Genomic DNA, 14,811 nt, shown 5'->3' with positions numbered 1-14,811 from the left:
TTTTTAGGTAGATAAATACTGCAATAAATTTAGAATCTTTTGATTTGAGAAAGTAAAACTTTAAGAATGTTACTTTGCATAAGTTTAGATTTAAACATTTATTTGAGAGAAACATGGTATGTTTTTGTAATCATTAAGTCTTACCTGAGTATTCCAACCTGGATCTAATTTTTTAACTGCTGCAATATACTCCTGCATTGCTTGACTCGGGCTGGAATCACCAAGTGCTTTCCATGCTTCCCTAGAATATCCCAAACAACCCATCATTAAGTATGTAAGTAGCACAAATAGCATGTTTCTTTTTATTTAAAAATTGGCATACACATTTTACAGGTCTGGGGATACAGATATAATAAGCCATAGACGAGCCTCTCTCTTTTTTTTTTTAATATATTGATTTTTTACAGAGAGGAAGAGAGAGGAATAGAGAGTTAGAAACATTGATGAGACAAATATCCATCAGCTGCCTCCTGCACACCTCCTATTGGGGAAGTGACCGCAACCAAGGTACATGCCCTTGACCGGAATCGAACCTGGGACCTTTCAGTCCGCAGGCCAACGCTCTATCCACTGAGCCAAACCGGTCAGGGCGAGCCTCTCTTTTTATATTTACATTAGTCTACACAGATCTTCTCACCACACCTAAGGAACATTTTACACAATTTTTTCTAATCACCTTCTCCTAAGAAATCTTAGTAGTTCAGATATATTGCGTATCTGTTGAATTTTATAAGACCACAAACCATTGTAATATCTAAGATTTTATAACTCTCCAAAACCAACTTTCACACCCCTGTTGAAAATGTCTGATCTGTATATAGACCAATACAAGTAGTTCCCATCTTATAACTTAACTGTGCTTACAGCATTTTGGTAACGTGGAAACTAATCATCACACAAAACAACATTCCCTGGAAAAATGCCTCAAACTTCTTGTTTAAGATGTAAAAAATACACCTCCCCCTTCTGCTGTTATCTAATCTGCTAGTCATGGATACTGAGGCCTCCGCAGAAACTTCAAAAGTGAGGGCTGGTGAGGACAGAGTTAAGAATACACAAATGGGCCGAAACTGGTTTGGCTCAGTGGATAGAACGTCGGCCTGCGGACTCAAGGGTCCCGGGTTCCATTCCGGTCAAGGGCATGGACCTTGGTTACGGGCACATCCCCAGTGGGAGGTGTGCAGGAGGCAGCTGATCGATGTTTCTCTCTCATCGATGTTTCTAGCTCTCTATCCCTCTCCCTTCCTCTCTGTAAAAAATCAATAAAATATATTAAAAAAAAAAAAGAAAGAATACACAAATGGGTTAAGAAGGTAGGGACTTCCTAAGTATAAATACCAAGAGTAATATTTTAGTGTTTTGTTTTTTTTTTCTGCAAGCTGCCAAAACAGGCTCCTTCTTGGTTTTTCCTTGCCGATTTTATGTCCACCAGGAAGTAAACCTACTGATCCACTGTGAACCAGAACTCAGACATACATTTTCTTAAACACATTCCTGCTCCTCTGATAAATATAACACCTTTCTGAGATTTCTAAATTTATTTTTACTGAATCTCTTGAGTGTTCCTTGTATACATCCTAACACTTTACCCATAAATATATCAGCATATATCAAACTGAGGAAATTTAACACCAATACAATAAAATTTCCGATTTGCCAATAATTTCCTTCATAGCTTTCTTCTCCTAGACCAGGAGCCAATCATGATTCATACACAGCATTGAGTTTCATGTATCTTTAGCCTTTTCTGTCTTCCATGATACTGATATTTTTAAGACTCCAAACGTGTTTTATAAAATATCCATTTGGACTTATCTGATTGTTCCCTCACCAAAGAGTGTTCATGGCAAAAGCAATTAATCATGATTAGAATCAGGTTAAATATTTTGTCAAGAGCAATACACGGGTGACATGTCCTTTACAATGCATTCTGTCAGAGGGCACAATATCAGATTGTCCCATCATTGGTGATAAGAGTGAGGACTTGGTAAAGGCAGTATCTCCTGTTTTCTTCTTTGTAATTAATAAGTAAATTGTGGGTAAGTATGAATAAAAATTGCTTCCCAATAGTTATTCATCTCCTGGTTTTAGCATCCAATTTAGATTCTTGCCTGAATTATATTAAGAGTGGTTGTAAAATCTAAACTTCGTAAAATTATTTTTAAAAAATTAAAACAAGATAAAAATAATGAAGTTATAAATTGTCATAAATATTTTAAAAAGCACACCTCACAATAAAAGTTATGTCAGGTATTCTCTACAACAGTAATAAAGCCCAGTCGGAGAACTACTCTTTATCACCAGCAAAGAAACCTTGGGCCGGAATGAAAATCAAAGCACTGCGTCCTTCACTGAGATGTCCTACACACAAACAGGTCAGCGGAACCAAGCAGTGTGCTTGATGCCATAACTGATTTACATTTGGCTTCAAGCTCAGCCTCTCTAACTGGGTAACAGTTCAGACAGGCAACCTGTCCAGGAGACCACATTTTGAGCAGCACTGCTCTAGAAAGTAAAATTACAATTCATGTTTAGCACTTCTCTCTACAACCATATTTCTTTTTTTAAAAACCCTACCCTCTCCAGGGGTGGGCAAACTTTTTGACTCGAGGGCCACAATGGGTTCTTAAACTGGACCGGAGGGCCGGAACAAAAGCATGGATGGAGTGTTTGTGTGAACGAATATAAATTCAAAGTAAAGGAGCGGAGGGGAGAGCAAGAGAACCCTCCGCTCTTTCGGCTCCGTGGGCCAGATAGAACAGTCGAATGGGCCGAATCGGGCCCGCGGGCCATAGTTTGCCCACGGCTGCTCTATACATTTAATTCCAGGGCTAATGCTTCAAAGTTCTTCCTGCTATAACTAAGGTTCCCTATTGTGTGCAAGTCCTCTTTTTTCATTTAGACAAGGTAAGAGGAAATAAGGTCTCATACGCTAAGAGGGAACCTCTGAATTACAAGCAAAAAAACTGGGGAGGGTATAATCCTTTTACATATTCACTAAAGAAGTGAACTAATGCCCTGACCGGTTTGGCTCAGTGGATAGAGCGTCGGCCTGCGGACTGAAGGGTCCCAGGTTCGATTCCGGTCAAGGGCATGTACCTTGGTTGCGGGCACATCCCCAGAAGGAAGTGTGCAAGAGGCAGCTGAATCGATGTTTCTCTCTCATCGATGTTTCTAACTCTCTATACCTCTCCTTTCCTCTCTGTAAAAAATCAATAAAATATATATATTAAAAAAAAAAAAAAAAAGAAGTGAACTAAGTAAGCATCTGGTTTTCCCCCTTCTTCCCAAAAGATTATGGTCAGCACTTCCTTCCTGTTGGGTGGGGCAAGGAACAGAAGAGCACTAGAGATGAGATAAAACAGGGTCGGGGAGAAGAGTAAGGACTGGGGATTCACCTGCTCTTCTCAGAGGAAGAAGTGGGGGGGCCTGTATGACAGGAAAGGGAAATCTCCAGCAACAGCTCACATGGTCACTCTCTAAGAAGCTATTGTTATGCAAGGAATGTATTTCTGTAGTGAACTACTTACATACCAACATCATGAAATAAAAATCCTTTAGGAGACTTAGCTAAATCGGATTCTTTTAATCTCTTTCTCAACTGTCAGCCCTTAGCACTCTACAGCAGGGAGATTAATATAAAAATAATTCTTTAATCTGCTCATCCATTTCTAATTCCTAAACACCTAAACCATTTCCAACAACCCCAATAAAGTAATTCCTTACCATTTTTGCTTTCCTTCAAAATCAAAGAAGCCTGGTTTCGGAGTATTGCAATTTCCAACTTTGACCTAAATGAAGAGGGAGGAAATCAAGAACTTACTTTTCAAAGAAATGCCAGAGAAACTTTTTTATTTTCAAAGTTATTATGTGTACTTAGTAACTACTGGTTAGAAAATATTTGCATCTATATAGGATAACAAAATATAACATTTTTGCAAAAGCAAACAAAAAACAAACTTTAAATATAGGCTGGTTTTACTTACTGCATGAAACAATTTATCTAATACTATAATACATTTAAAAATATGGGTGAAAGCCCTAGCCGTTTGGTAAAGTGGATAGAGCATCAGCCTGTGGACTGAAGGGTCCCGGGTTCAATTCTGGTCAAGGGCACATGCCCGGTTGCAGGCTCAATCTCCAGTAGAGGGCATGCAGAGGCAGCCAATCAATGATTCTCTCTCATCATTGATGTGGGCATGCAGAGGCAGCCAATCTTTTGCATCATTGATGTTTCTCTCTCTCTCTCCCTCTCCCTTCCTTTATGAAATCAATAAAAATATATTTTTAAAAAATGAGTGAAAAAGAGTTGCATTCCTAAGTTAATAGACAAATTATATATGACAAATTATAAATATAGATTATGCAATCCTAATTACTACTTAAAATACAGAACAATTTTAAAGTTTGCAATAAACAAACTTTAAAGTACAATGATCGCAATTCATAATATTGTTTATTTACTAGTATACTGATGCTCATAACACTATAGCATTTTATGTCTCCCAAATTCCAGGATAAAACACACTATTTTTAAAGTGCCCTATTATGAAACTAATTAATATAAATTTATTTTGGAAGCTGTGCAAAAAATTTCAAGGGTTTCTCAACAATATAAATTCATCTATTCCACAATAATCTTTTCTGTTTGTGGTCAATACTTATTTTTAATCCAATTAAACTATGCAGTAATTAGCTTCATTGTGAATAAACATAAATGAAATTGACACAAGAGCAGAATTAACTATCCAGCCCGATTCCCACTGCCAGAGTGATCTCCCTTTCTGATAAACTCTCATAACACTTACTCTATATAATACAATCTATGACAGTACTTTTCACTTTTATTTTGTGTTAGAAAGTTTTGTGTAAAGTCTCATCCTTCTATTAGAATACAGCCTGCAAGAAACCCAGGCACAGGGGACTAAATGTGTGTTAATATAACTCAATCATTGCACCTAATATAGTGCCTAACTTAAGGCTGTTGACTATAGAGTGAATGTATTAAGCAGGTGTTCAACAAAACACCTACTTTCCCTAATGCTAAATATACAATCTGACCCCAATCCACTTCTCAGGGATCTTCTAACTCCTATTTCTCTTCTACACTTGAATTTTGCTAAAATCAAAATGATGGTCTACTTGCTAACCAGACTGGTCTACTCACTGCCTTACGGAATTTTATTGAGTTTTGCTCAATGTAATTCCCCTCATCACAAATGCCTTCCCTGCTTCCCTGAGCTTTCCAAAATGCTCCACCTCCTGCTCAAGGTTCAGATTCTAAGAACCCTTTCAGTCCACAATGATCCATCCATCTCTGAAATCATAATTATCAGCCCTATCATTTGCTTAGCAATTTGTCATAATTAATCCAATTGTTACTAAAATGTACACTTACACAGGAGCAGCCCTGTTATGAAGGGACACAGAGGTGAGAGAGCAGCAGCTGCATTTGGTGCGCAAAAGCTCCACCCACGTTATATCAAACGAGCCACACAACAATCCCGTTAAGTTTGCTATTACAAACGCCTTTTATAAATGAGTACAGAGCAGCTGAGGAGGGCTGTTGCAGTCTACACATTAGTAAATGCTAATCAGTAGTCAGGATTTGAATCCAGGGCTGTTTGACTCCACAGTCCAATATTCCTTTACTATAACCTTGTTATATATGTTACACAGAATCTAGGCTTCAGTTCTGGCATCTCTAAAATCACCTGAACTACTGAAATGATAGAAATATTAAATGAGATTAACTATTGGACATTATAAAAAGTTATTATTATTGTTGTTGTTTTTTTAACCAGACTTCAGCCAGAGGCAGAAACAAAAACTAGTATCTATTATCCATTTTTCCTACAGTAACAGAAGTCTCAGCCCTCACGTGGTCATCCATTACATATAGCCATGCAACTCTTGCCCAGGCACAGGGAACTGAATGTGTGTAAAAATTATATAAATACTAGTGGCCCGGTGCACGAAATTCGTGCACATCAAAAGGGGGACCCAGAGTCAAGTTTCTGCCCACACACATGCACCTCAAAATTGAGTGAGACCCAGACCCGGCCGCGCCACCCCCCCTCATCGCCCCCGTTGGGCTAGATCCAGACCCGGCCAGTCCCACCCTTGTCAAGCCCAGCTGGGCGGGGGGCAGAGCCTCAGGTCCCCTGGCCCGGCACCAGGACAGGGGGCGTGCCTTGAGGTCCCCCGTCAAGCCCCTCTAGGTGGGGGACACAGCCTGAGATCCCCTGTCAAGCCCCGCTGGGTGGGGGGCATGGCCTGAGGTCCCCCAGCCTGGTGCCAAGGCAGGAGGCGTGGCCTGAGGTCCCCCAGCCTGACGCCAGGGCAGGAGGCACGGCCTGAGGTCCCCTGTCAAGCCCCACCAGGCAGGGGGGGCGCAGCCTCAGGTCCCCTGGCTTGGTGCTGGGGCAAGGGGCATGGCCTGAGGTCCCCCGTCAAGCCCTGCTGGGCAGGGTGTGCGGTCTGAGGTCCCCCAGCCTGGTGCTGGGGTGGGGGGCATGGCCTGAAATCCCCTGTCAAGCCCCACCTGGTGGGGGGCATGGCCTCAGGTTCCCTGACCTGGTGCCAGGGTGGAGGATGTGGCCTGAGGTCCCCTGTCAAGCCCCACGGGGGCGGGGGAGGGTGTAGCCTCAGGTCTCTGCTGATTGCTCATTAAGGCTCCTTATGGGAACTTGGCTTCAGCTGTGGGTGCAGCCATCTTTGTGACGGAGTGATGGTCAATTAGCATATTTCTTCTTTATTATATAGTATCTTTCTTAAAACGAAAAAAAAGGCTTGTCCTTCCCTTTCCCTTTGCCCGGGCTAAATCATGCATGTGCTGATGGTGAGCTATCTCTGGCCACGGACAGAGGATCTTAGGGCAGCAGTTCTCAAACTTCTTGATCTCATGATCCCTTTACACTCTTAGAAACTGAGGATCCCAAAGAGCTTTTATGTGGGTTATAGCTACTGATATTTACAAGATCCCTGAGAAGTAGATTGGGGTCAGATTGGATATTTAGCATTAAGGAAAGTAGGTGTTTTGTTGAACACCTGCTTAAAAGACATTTTAAAACTATGTATTAATTCACTTAAAAATAATAAACTCATATGTTAACATAACAAAATTTTATAAAAAATAACCATCAGCCCTAACCGGTTTGGCTCAGTGGACAGAGCGTTGGCCTGCGGACTCAAGGGTCCCAGGTTCGATTCTGGTCAAGGGCATGCACCTTTGTTGCAGGCGCATCCCCAGTGGGGAGTGTGCAGGAGGCGGCTGATCGATGTTTCTCTCTCATCAATGTTTCTAACTCTCTATCCCTCTCCCTTCCTCTCTGTAAAAAAAATTAAAATATATTAAAAAAATAACCATCAGTCTAAAGCAAAAAGAATAAAACAGGTGACATTGTTTTACATTTTGCAAATCTCTTTAATGTCTGCCTTAATATATTCTCAGAAATCTACTTCTGCATTCAATATACTGCAACATGTTGCTTAGATTGAAGTATATGAAGAAAATTCAGCTTCACACAGATATGCTGCTAGAAAAGAAAGCTATTTTAGCAGCATTTTCAGATAATTGTGAATATTCTTCTTTGATGCCACACCAAAACTCAGTGACAGTTTAAGGTTAGTTGCAATCTGGAATCTGAAGAAAAATATGAATGAATTTTTCACAGTTACATTAAAATCCATTGTTCTGACTTGCACTTTGAAAGGTTTTTATACCCACACATAACTTGTAACATTACTCCATGCAATATTTAGGAAACATGGTTACTAAGTTATGCAGACCTTCCAAATGTTGACACATTTCACTATACAAAAGCAAAAGTTCACAATCATTAAAATCACCAATATAATAAGAAAAGTGTTTCAGTATTAGGAAGCTGTCAAGCTCCTGCGGCAGATTTTCCAAACTCCTAATTTTCACTTGAAGGCTCAAATGTTCTCATTGGCAACAAATACCATCAGTTGTTTTCCATAAAGTGATAGGCTCACTTCAATCATTTTCAAGAAACTTTCTGCTAAATGCTCACATCTGAATAAGCATAGTTTATCTGTGAGTTGTTCTATTTAAGTAAAAATGTTTAATTAAAAAGTGGATAGCTGTTTGCAACTCAAAAATTACATAAGTGGTTGTCCTCGAAATAGCCAACATAATTCAGTCTGCAGCAAGAGAGCTCTGTGTGCACCCCCATTTCATCACACACAATATATGAAGAGTTATACTCAAGAGTTCATATTTAATAAAAACCAATAATTTTTACTGCTTCGACAAAGACATTTTTAAGTGAAACTGGTTTGTTTTTTTTTTTACTCTGAGTGCATGGTGGCAAAGAAATATGAATACTAGTACTATTTACAACCAGTGTCTTCATTCATTCTAATGCATCAGCAGTTTTATCCACCATGACAGCACAGAAAGAAGATACACGGTGTCTTAGTATTATTATGAAAATAGTATGATCTTACAGATCCTAAGAAAATCTCAGGCATTCTCTGGGGTCCACAGACCCTAATTTGAGAACTGCTGCCTTGGGGAATGGCTGAGCTACAAGATGGAAAAGACCAAGCCCCTGGATGATCTCATGAGGCAGAATCACCCTACCAGTCCTAGATCAACTACCTTCAGACTATTATGTGAACTGAAAATAAAAGTCCTGCAGCTGACCTGTATCCCAACTGATACAGAGCTTTTGTACCCCAAAATTCAGTTCTGGATCCAGAAAAGACTGAGAAAATAAAACTATAGCATTTTAGGACCATAAGTAGCAGTTTCCAAATCATTAGATAATGAATCATAAACTATAAAGCAGAGTTATAAAACATACCACTTTAACAGAGCATCTAAACTGTTTTCTCTGATATATATGACATATCCAGTGCCCGTGAAACAGAATATTTCAACAAAGGTTGCCAATGGTGAATGCCAGTGAATCAAGTGTACCCAGGTTAAAGTAGGAGGACTTGTACTAGTGCTGAAGGCTCTTGAACAATGAAGCCAAAAGGAATTTGAAATTTTTATTGTCCTATTGTTTTCATAGGTGTCAATTAATTATCTTTTGCTGGGAAAATGTAGGCTAGTGCACACACACAAAAAACAAAACACACTGTTAATTGGTGTGACCTTTTTGAAATTTCACTAAAAGATGATTTTGTAGCCATAGGCTTGAAACTAAAAGAGCTATTAGGTAAGTTTAAAGCTATACCTGAGAAAAAAAGGTTCATATCTTTGCTCATTTTTATTACCTTCCTGCTGACAACCTTACCTCATTCAGCCCAAAGTACAAAATGTAATTATTTTACGAGAAATTTTCCACCATGCAGGAATTATACTGTAGACTTTCAACTTTATTATTCTATCAAAGATGCTATTTTTAACACAATCTCAGAATTCTGTTAAAAATAAATTATTTAGAAGATACTGAGGAAAACTGTATCCCGATGTCATTTCTAGGTAGGTATAATCTTATTCTCTAATAATGAAGAATTTTATTTTCCAGATACAGAATATTTCTAGACACCCTACCATCAAGTTCTTGCAAGGGTGAGGGACACGCCTCTTCCAGGCTATCTGGATGGAGTGAGTACACCTGAGACAGAGAGGCTGACAGGTGACTGCAGCTCACTGATGACTTAGAAATAAAATCTTTAATAATGATGACGCTAATATCAATAATAAAGGTATGTCCTAGAAAGAATGTTCTCTAGGGAATTTGGAGAAAATTAGTCTTATACTGCCCAGAGAATCATCAGTTAAACATATTACAATCCTAGCACAATATTCAATAAATTCTTGTTGAAATAATTGGAAATCTCCTTTTAATGTTACTTTAATGTAAGTGACCAAAGATAAAATAGATATCAAGAACTTTTACAAGAAAGCAAATTCAAGGCCAATGCAGGGGCAATTTTCATTCAACACTATGATTTATACCACCGGTGTCTACAATTATCTCTCAGGTCAATTTAACTAATATTCATCAGTCTTCAAAAGAAGGGTTCATCTCTATTCAATATATTCAGTTGAAGAATACAGAGGGACCCCACAACTATTAAAAATAAAAAAAATACAGGGAGCCCTGACTGGTTTGGCTCAGTGGATAGAGCGTCGGCCTGCGGACTCAAGGGTCCCAGGTTCGATTCTGGTCAAGGGCATGTACCTTGGTTGCAGACACATACCCAGTGGGGAGTGTGCAGGAGGCAGCTGATCGGTGTTTCTCTCTCATAGATGTTTCTGACTCTCTATCCCTCTCCCTTCCTTTCTGTAAAAAACAAACAAACAAACAAAAAAAAAAACAACAGGGAAAAATAGCTACCAAGAGGCAAAAGTTTTTAAAACTTTCATAAAATAAAATGGGCTATTATCCAGCACTTCATTGCTTCCAGTGTTCTAAAGAACTGGAGTTTTCCTGAATTGTTATTTAATGCTTGTCAGCAATGCTTGTCAGCAAGTTTAAATCTAGACTCAAGTAAATTAGTAAGTCTCTTGAAGATAAGTATCATGATGCTCTTGCTTCTTTGCATTCCCTGTAGGCATAATACCCAAGAGTTTTGCACATAAATGATGCTGAGTAAGTATTTGTGGATTATGATAAAGCGATTATTTTTCCTTCTAGTACCTAACCCAATATCTCTTTGAATGACATATTAAAAATGTCTTAAATGATATTATTTTTATTTCCAAGTAAAGTTCAGTCTTAGGGTCAGGCGCTACAAGCTAGTTCTAGTTCTGACTGACTTACCTGTATGACTTTAGGCAAGTTACCTACTCTCTTAGCATATGCAGCCAAAACATGTCTACGGCCCTAACCGGTTTGGCTCAGTGGATAGAGCGTCGGCCTGCGGGCTGAAGGGTCCCAGGTTCCATTCCAGTCAAGGGCATGTACCTTGGTTGCGGGCACATCCCCAGTAGGAGGTGTGCAAGAGGCAGCTGATCGATGTTTCTCTCCCATCGATGTTTCTAACTAACTATCCCTCTTCCTTCCTCTCTGTAACAAATCATATTATTCTCCTGGATCTCACAATATTTTTTTTAACCTTACATCCATATGACCCTTTGGCAAGAGTGACTGACAAATCTTATTTTGTCATCCTCATTTTGTAACGGTTCTAAAGCTGGTAAAAGCTTAAGTGCAGCAAAGTCACTGAGCAAGTCCGAGAAGACATAGGAAAACTGTTACTCAGTGTCCCGCTACACATCACTCCTAGGAGAGCAGACAGGTCCTGTCCATGTCCGTAATGATGCTAATCTTTAAGGGATGATGAAAAAACAAACAAAACACACACACACACACACACACACACACACACACACCATTACTAGCCATTTACCATGCTCATTTGCTATTAGTTTTTGTTGGAAAGAGAAGGCCTCTCATCGCTCTCCCGCATCCTCCCCTTCCCTGCGACTTTACCTGCTTGTACCTGGCGTACAGGTACAGGAGCTGCTCCCTGCTGGCCACGTGAACCAAGCTCTGCAGGTGCGCGGCCGCCTTCTCAAACAGCTCGGCCAGGCTCCGCGACGCCCCGCTCTCGGGGCTCGGGAGGGACTCCACGTCACCGGAGTCGTCCCCCGAGCTCAGCTCTCCACCACTGTCGCCTGTGGTGGTCCCCGCGGATAGGAATGAAGAGGCCATGTGTCCGCTCGGTCCTCTCTAGGTCGGGAGTCACGCCGGCTCGGGGGCCTGGCCGCCTAGTCCGCGACCGGAGCCCGCGCTGGCGTCGGACCCCAGCTCACTTCCTCCGCGCTCCCTCCCCTCACTCTGCCTCCTTCCCCTTCTCTCCCGGGGCGTTGGGGCAGGTTCCGCCACTCTCTGCAGCTCTCCCCTGCAGACCCCGTCTCCCCCAGTTTCCTGGGACTAACTGTGGGCTGGGGCGGCTGGGGCCCCTCCAGCCGCGCGGGGACCCCGGAGCAGCGCAACTAGCCGGTCCAGGAGTGGAAGCGGCGTGCGGCGGGGGCGGGGCGACGTGAGCGCGGGCGGCGTGCACGCTGAGCACGCGCACGCGCACGCGCACGCGCCCTGCTACGCTCGGCGCAGCTGGGGGTCACGTGCGCGATTCCAGGCTCGGCGCCGTCCTCTCTGGGGGGCTCGCGGGACCGCGCTGGGGAGACGCCGCTTGGGAAAATGGTCCTTACTTATTTAGCTGAAGTTAGTCTCAAACTCCGGAACCGTGCTCGGAATAGGCCACAGGAGTAGGGGAAGGAGACCTTCGGTTTGGTAGTGTAGCCATAGGGGTGGAGTCGCGGGAAACAGAAGTGAGGACTAAGGTTCCGCCCTCGCGCCCGCCTCCCCGATTTTGTGCCCCAGACGCCCCCAAAGAGGCTTGGGATCCCTGCATCTGTTGTCGGACAGTTTGGCTTGAAGAAATAAAATGGAGCGCCTATAGTCAAGCTGCTAAACTACTAAAATCAAATAGGTTGAGTTACGAGGAAATGATTCTGTTGTTTTTAACTAGCCTGCAAACGGAAACTTTTGAACTTCCCAGTCCTGCGAAAACGCCTGCATATACACCAGACTTTCAGATATACGTCTGATAACTCCCTGAAGGGCAAACAAAAGAATGTTCCGAGGATCACCATCTAGAACCAATCCAGAGGCTAAGAATGCAGGACTGATTCTTCTCAAAATGTACTTTTTACTGTAAGAACCCTCAGCTTTTCTGTTTTCTCCTGCCCAGGTGTATTTCTGGTTGAAACCTTGAATAAATCTTTATGTTTTCTATTTAGCCAAAGCCTCCTCGTTTCACTTACACTTAGTCGACAGGCTCTCACTTGAGCAGTGAATGGAAAGTGGGGAGGTGGGGCCTTCCCTGGCCCAAGCTGTGTGGTTGGTTGGTTGAGTCAGCTCCTCTCCGTGGCTCCTGTGCATGCCTGCAGAACCCCCAGCTCTCAGGGCCTTATGGGGACTCCAGTCCCTCAGCACTTTGCCACTGTGCTTTGCAGACACTGTAAAGTGAAACCAAAAAAGTAAAATAGAGTTCTGTCCTAAAGGAACTTACAAAAATACAAAAGCTATAACATGATTATATTAGTTAACATTACTGAGTACTTACTATGTCCTAAAACACACACACTATATTCCTTTAGTACTCAAAACACTGTAATAGCCGAAACCGGTTTGGCTCAGTGGATAGAGCGTCGACCTGCGGACTCAAGGGTCCCGGGTTCGATTCCGGTCAAGGGCATGTACATTGGTTGCGGGCACATCCCTGGTGGGAAGTGTGCAGGAGGCAGCTGATCGATGTTTCTCTCTCATCGATGTTTCTAGCTCTCTATCCCTCTTCCTTCCTCTCTGTAAAATATCAATAAAATATATTTAAAAAAAAAAAAAAAAAACACTGTAATAAGCACCATCAGAATGGTACAAAGAAAGTGCTCTAAAGAATGGTTATTAATCCTTTGGGGTTAGGCTTTAGACAAGTGGGCAAGGGGGAAGGGTAGACAGGATGAGAGAACAATGAGAAAAGGCAGGCAGATGAGAAAGTTTGGATCAGGATTCAACAAACATTGCTTAAGTATTGTCAAAGTTCATTAAAAACACACGAGTAAAACCAATGAATCACTTAAGCAATAATCAATAAAAGTTTAGTATGCACCCACCAAAACCTGGAGCTCTCAAACACAATGAGATTCAGAGGTATCTACATCTATCTATAATAATAATCTATAATAATAAAAGGGTAATATGCTAATTACACTGGACATCTTCCGGATGTCATTCCGGACATCCTTCCTGATGAAGCTGGGACCGGAGGGAAGCCAGCCGGATTCCGGGTGCCTGCGGGCGGCCCAGGGGAAGCCAGCCTGGGTCCCAGGTGCCTGCGGCAACCCAGGAGAAGCCAGCCCAAGTCCTGGGTGCCTGCCAGTGGCTGGAGGAGGGAAGCCCAGGTCCTGGGTGCTGGAGGGAAGCCATGCTGGCAGCCGGGGGAAGGAAGGCCAACGCTTGCCCGAATTTTCGTGCATCAGGCCTCTAGTCTTTCCTAATAATAGAGAAACATGTAAATTGACCATACCTCCACTATGCCCACAGCCAATCAGAGTGAGTATGCAAATTAACCCAACAAAGATGGTGGTTAATTTGCATACATACCTGGGTCCCGGGAACCTCCTCGGCACCCAGGTCATTCTCAGCTGGCCACCGGGCGGAGGCTTTAGGCTTGGGAAGGGGCCGAGCCTGCGATCGGAGGTGCCAGGGGGAAACCCCTTCCCAAGCCTAAAGCCTGGGGCAGAGGCTTTAGGCTTGGGCAGCGGCCGAGCCTGGGATCGGAGGGAAGGGGAAAAAATCAATGGAAACATATCATCAGGTGAGGATAAAAAGAAAAAGAAAGAAAGAAATGTCATATCCTATGAAAGACACATCTTGAAAATGCTTAAAGAAAGTTGTCATTTTTTCGTGGTAAAGGGACTGGAGTCCATGTTGATGAAAATACCTTGGCAGCTGCAGTGACTGGCAGTGGCTGCAGCAGCTGGGTGATGGGGCTGGTGCCTTCCCTGATCAGCCCGGTGGCCTCCCGCAAAGGGAGGCCAGACTGCAGCTTAGGTCCGCTCCCAATGGAGAGCAGGCCTAAGCCATCAGTAGGATATCCCCTGAGGGCTCTCAGTATGTGAGAGGGGGCAGGCTGGGCTGAGGGACCCCTCCCCAGTGCATGAATTTCATGCACTGGGCCCCTAATATATATATAAAAGCCTAAGCAACCGTTCAACCGTTGACCGGTAGCTATGACACACACTGACCACCAGGGGCAGATACTCAATGCATAGGCATGGAAACATGGAACAGACAGATGAATCTCAGAGGGAAGGGGGGA

General features: G+C 42.6%; 1 protein-coding gene across 1 annotated transcript in view; it reads right to left on the bottom strand.

The window, feature by feature from the left end:
- The window catches only part of ACBD6 (acyl-CoA binding domain containing 6), a 149,363-nt gene extending 137,123 nt beyond the window's left edge, over positions 1 to 12,240 (bottom strand). Inside the window, exons 1-3 of the mRNA XM_080648452.1 lie at positions 11,418 to 12,240; positions 3,727 to 3,791; positions 145 to 241 (exon numbers count right to left, since the gene is read on the bottom strand). Of these exons, the coding sequence (XP_080504578.1) occupies positions 145 to 241; positions 3,727 to 3,791; positions 11,418 to 11,639 (384 nt within the window). The 5' untranslated portion in view covers positions 11,640 to 12,240. The remainder of the gene's footprint in view (positions 1 to 144; positions 242 to 3,726; positions 3,792 to 11,417) is intronic.
- Between the last annotated feature and the right edge of the window lie 2,571 nt (positions 12,241 to 14,811).

The sequence above is a fragment of the Plecotus auritus genome (assembly GCF_963455305.1).
Source record: "Plecotus auritus genome assembly, chromosome: 12".
Classification (NCBI taxonomy): domain Eukaryota; kingdom Metazoa; phylum Chordata; class Mammalia; order Chiroptera; family Vespertilionidae; genus Plecotus; species Plecotus auritus.
This window is presented reverse-complemented; position numbering and strand designations above follow the sequence as displayed.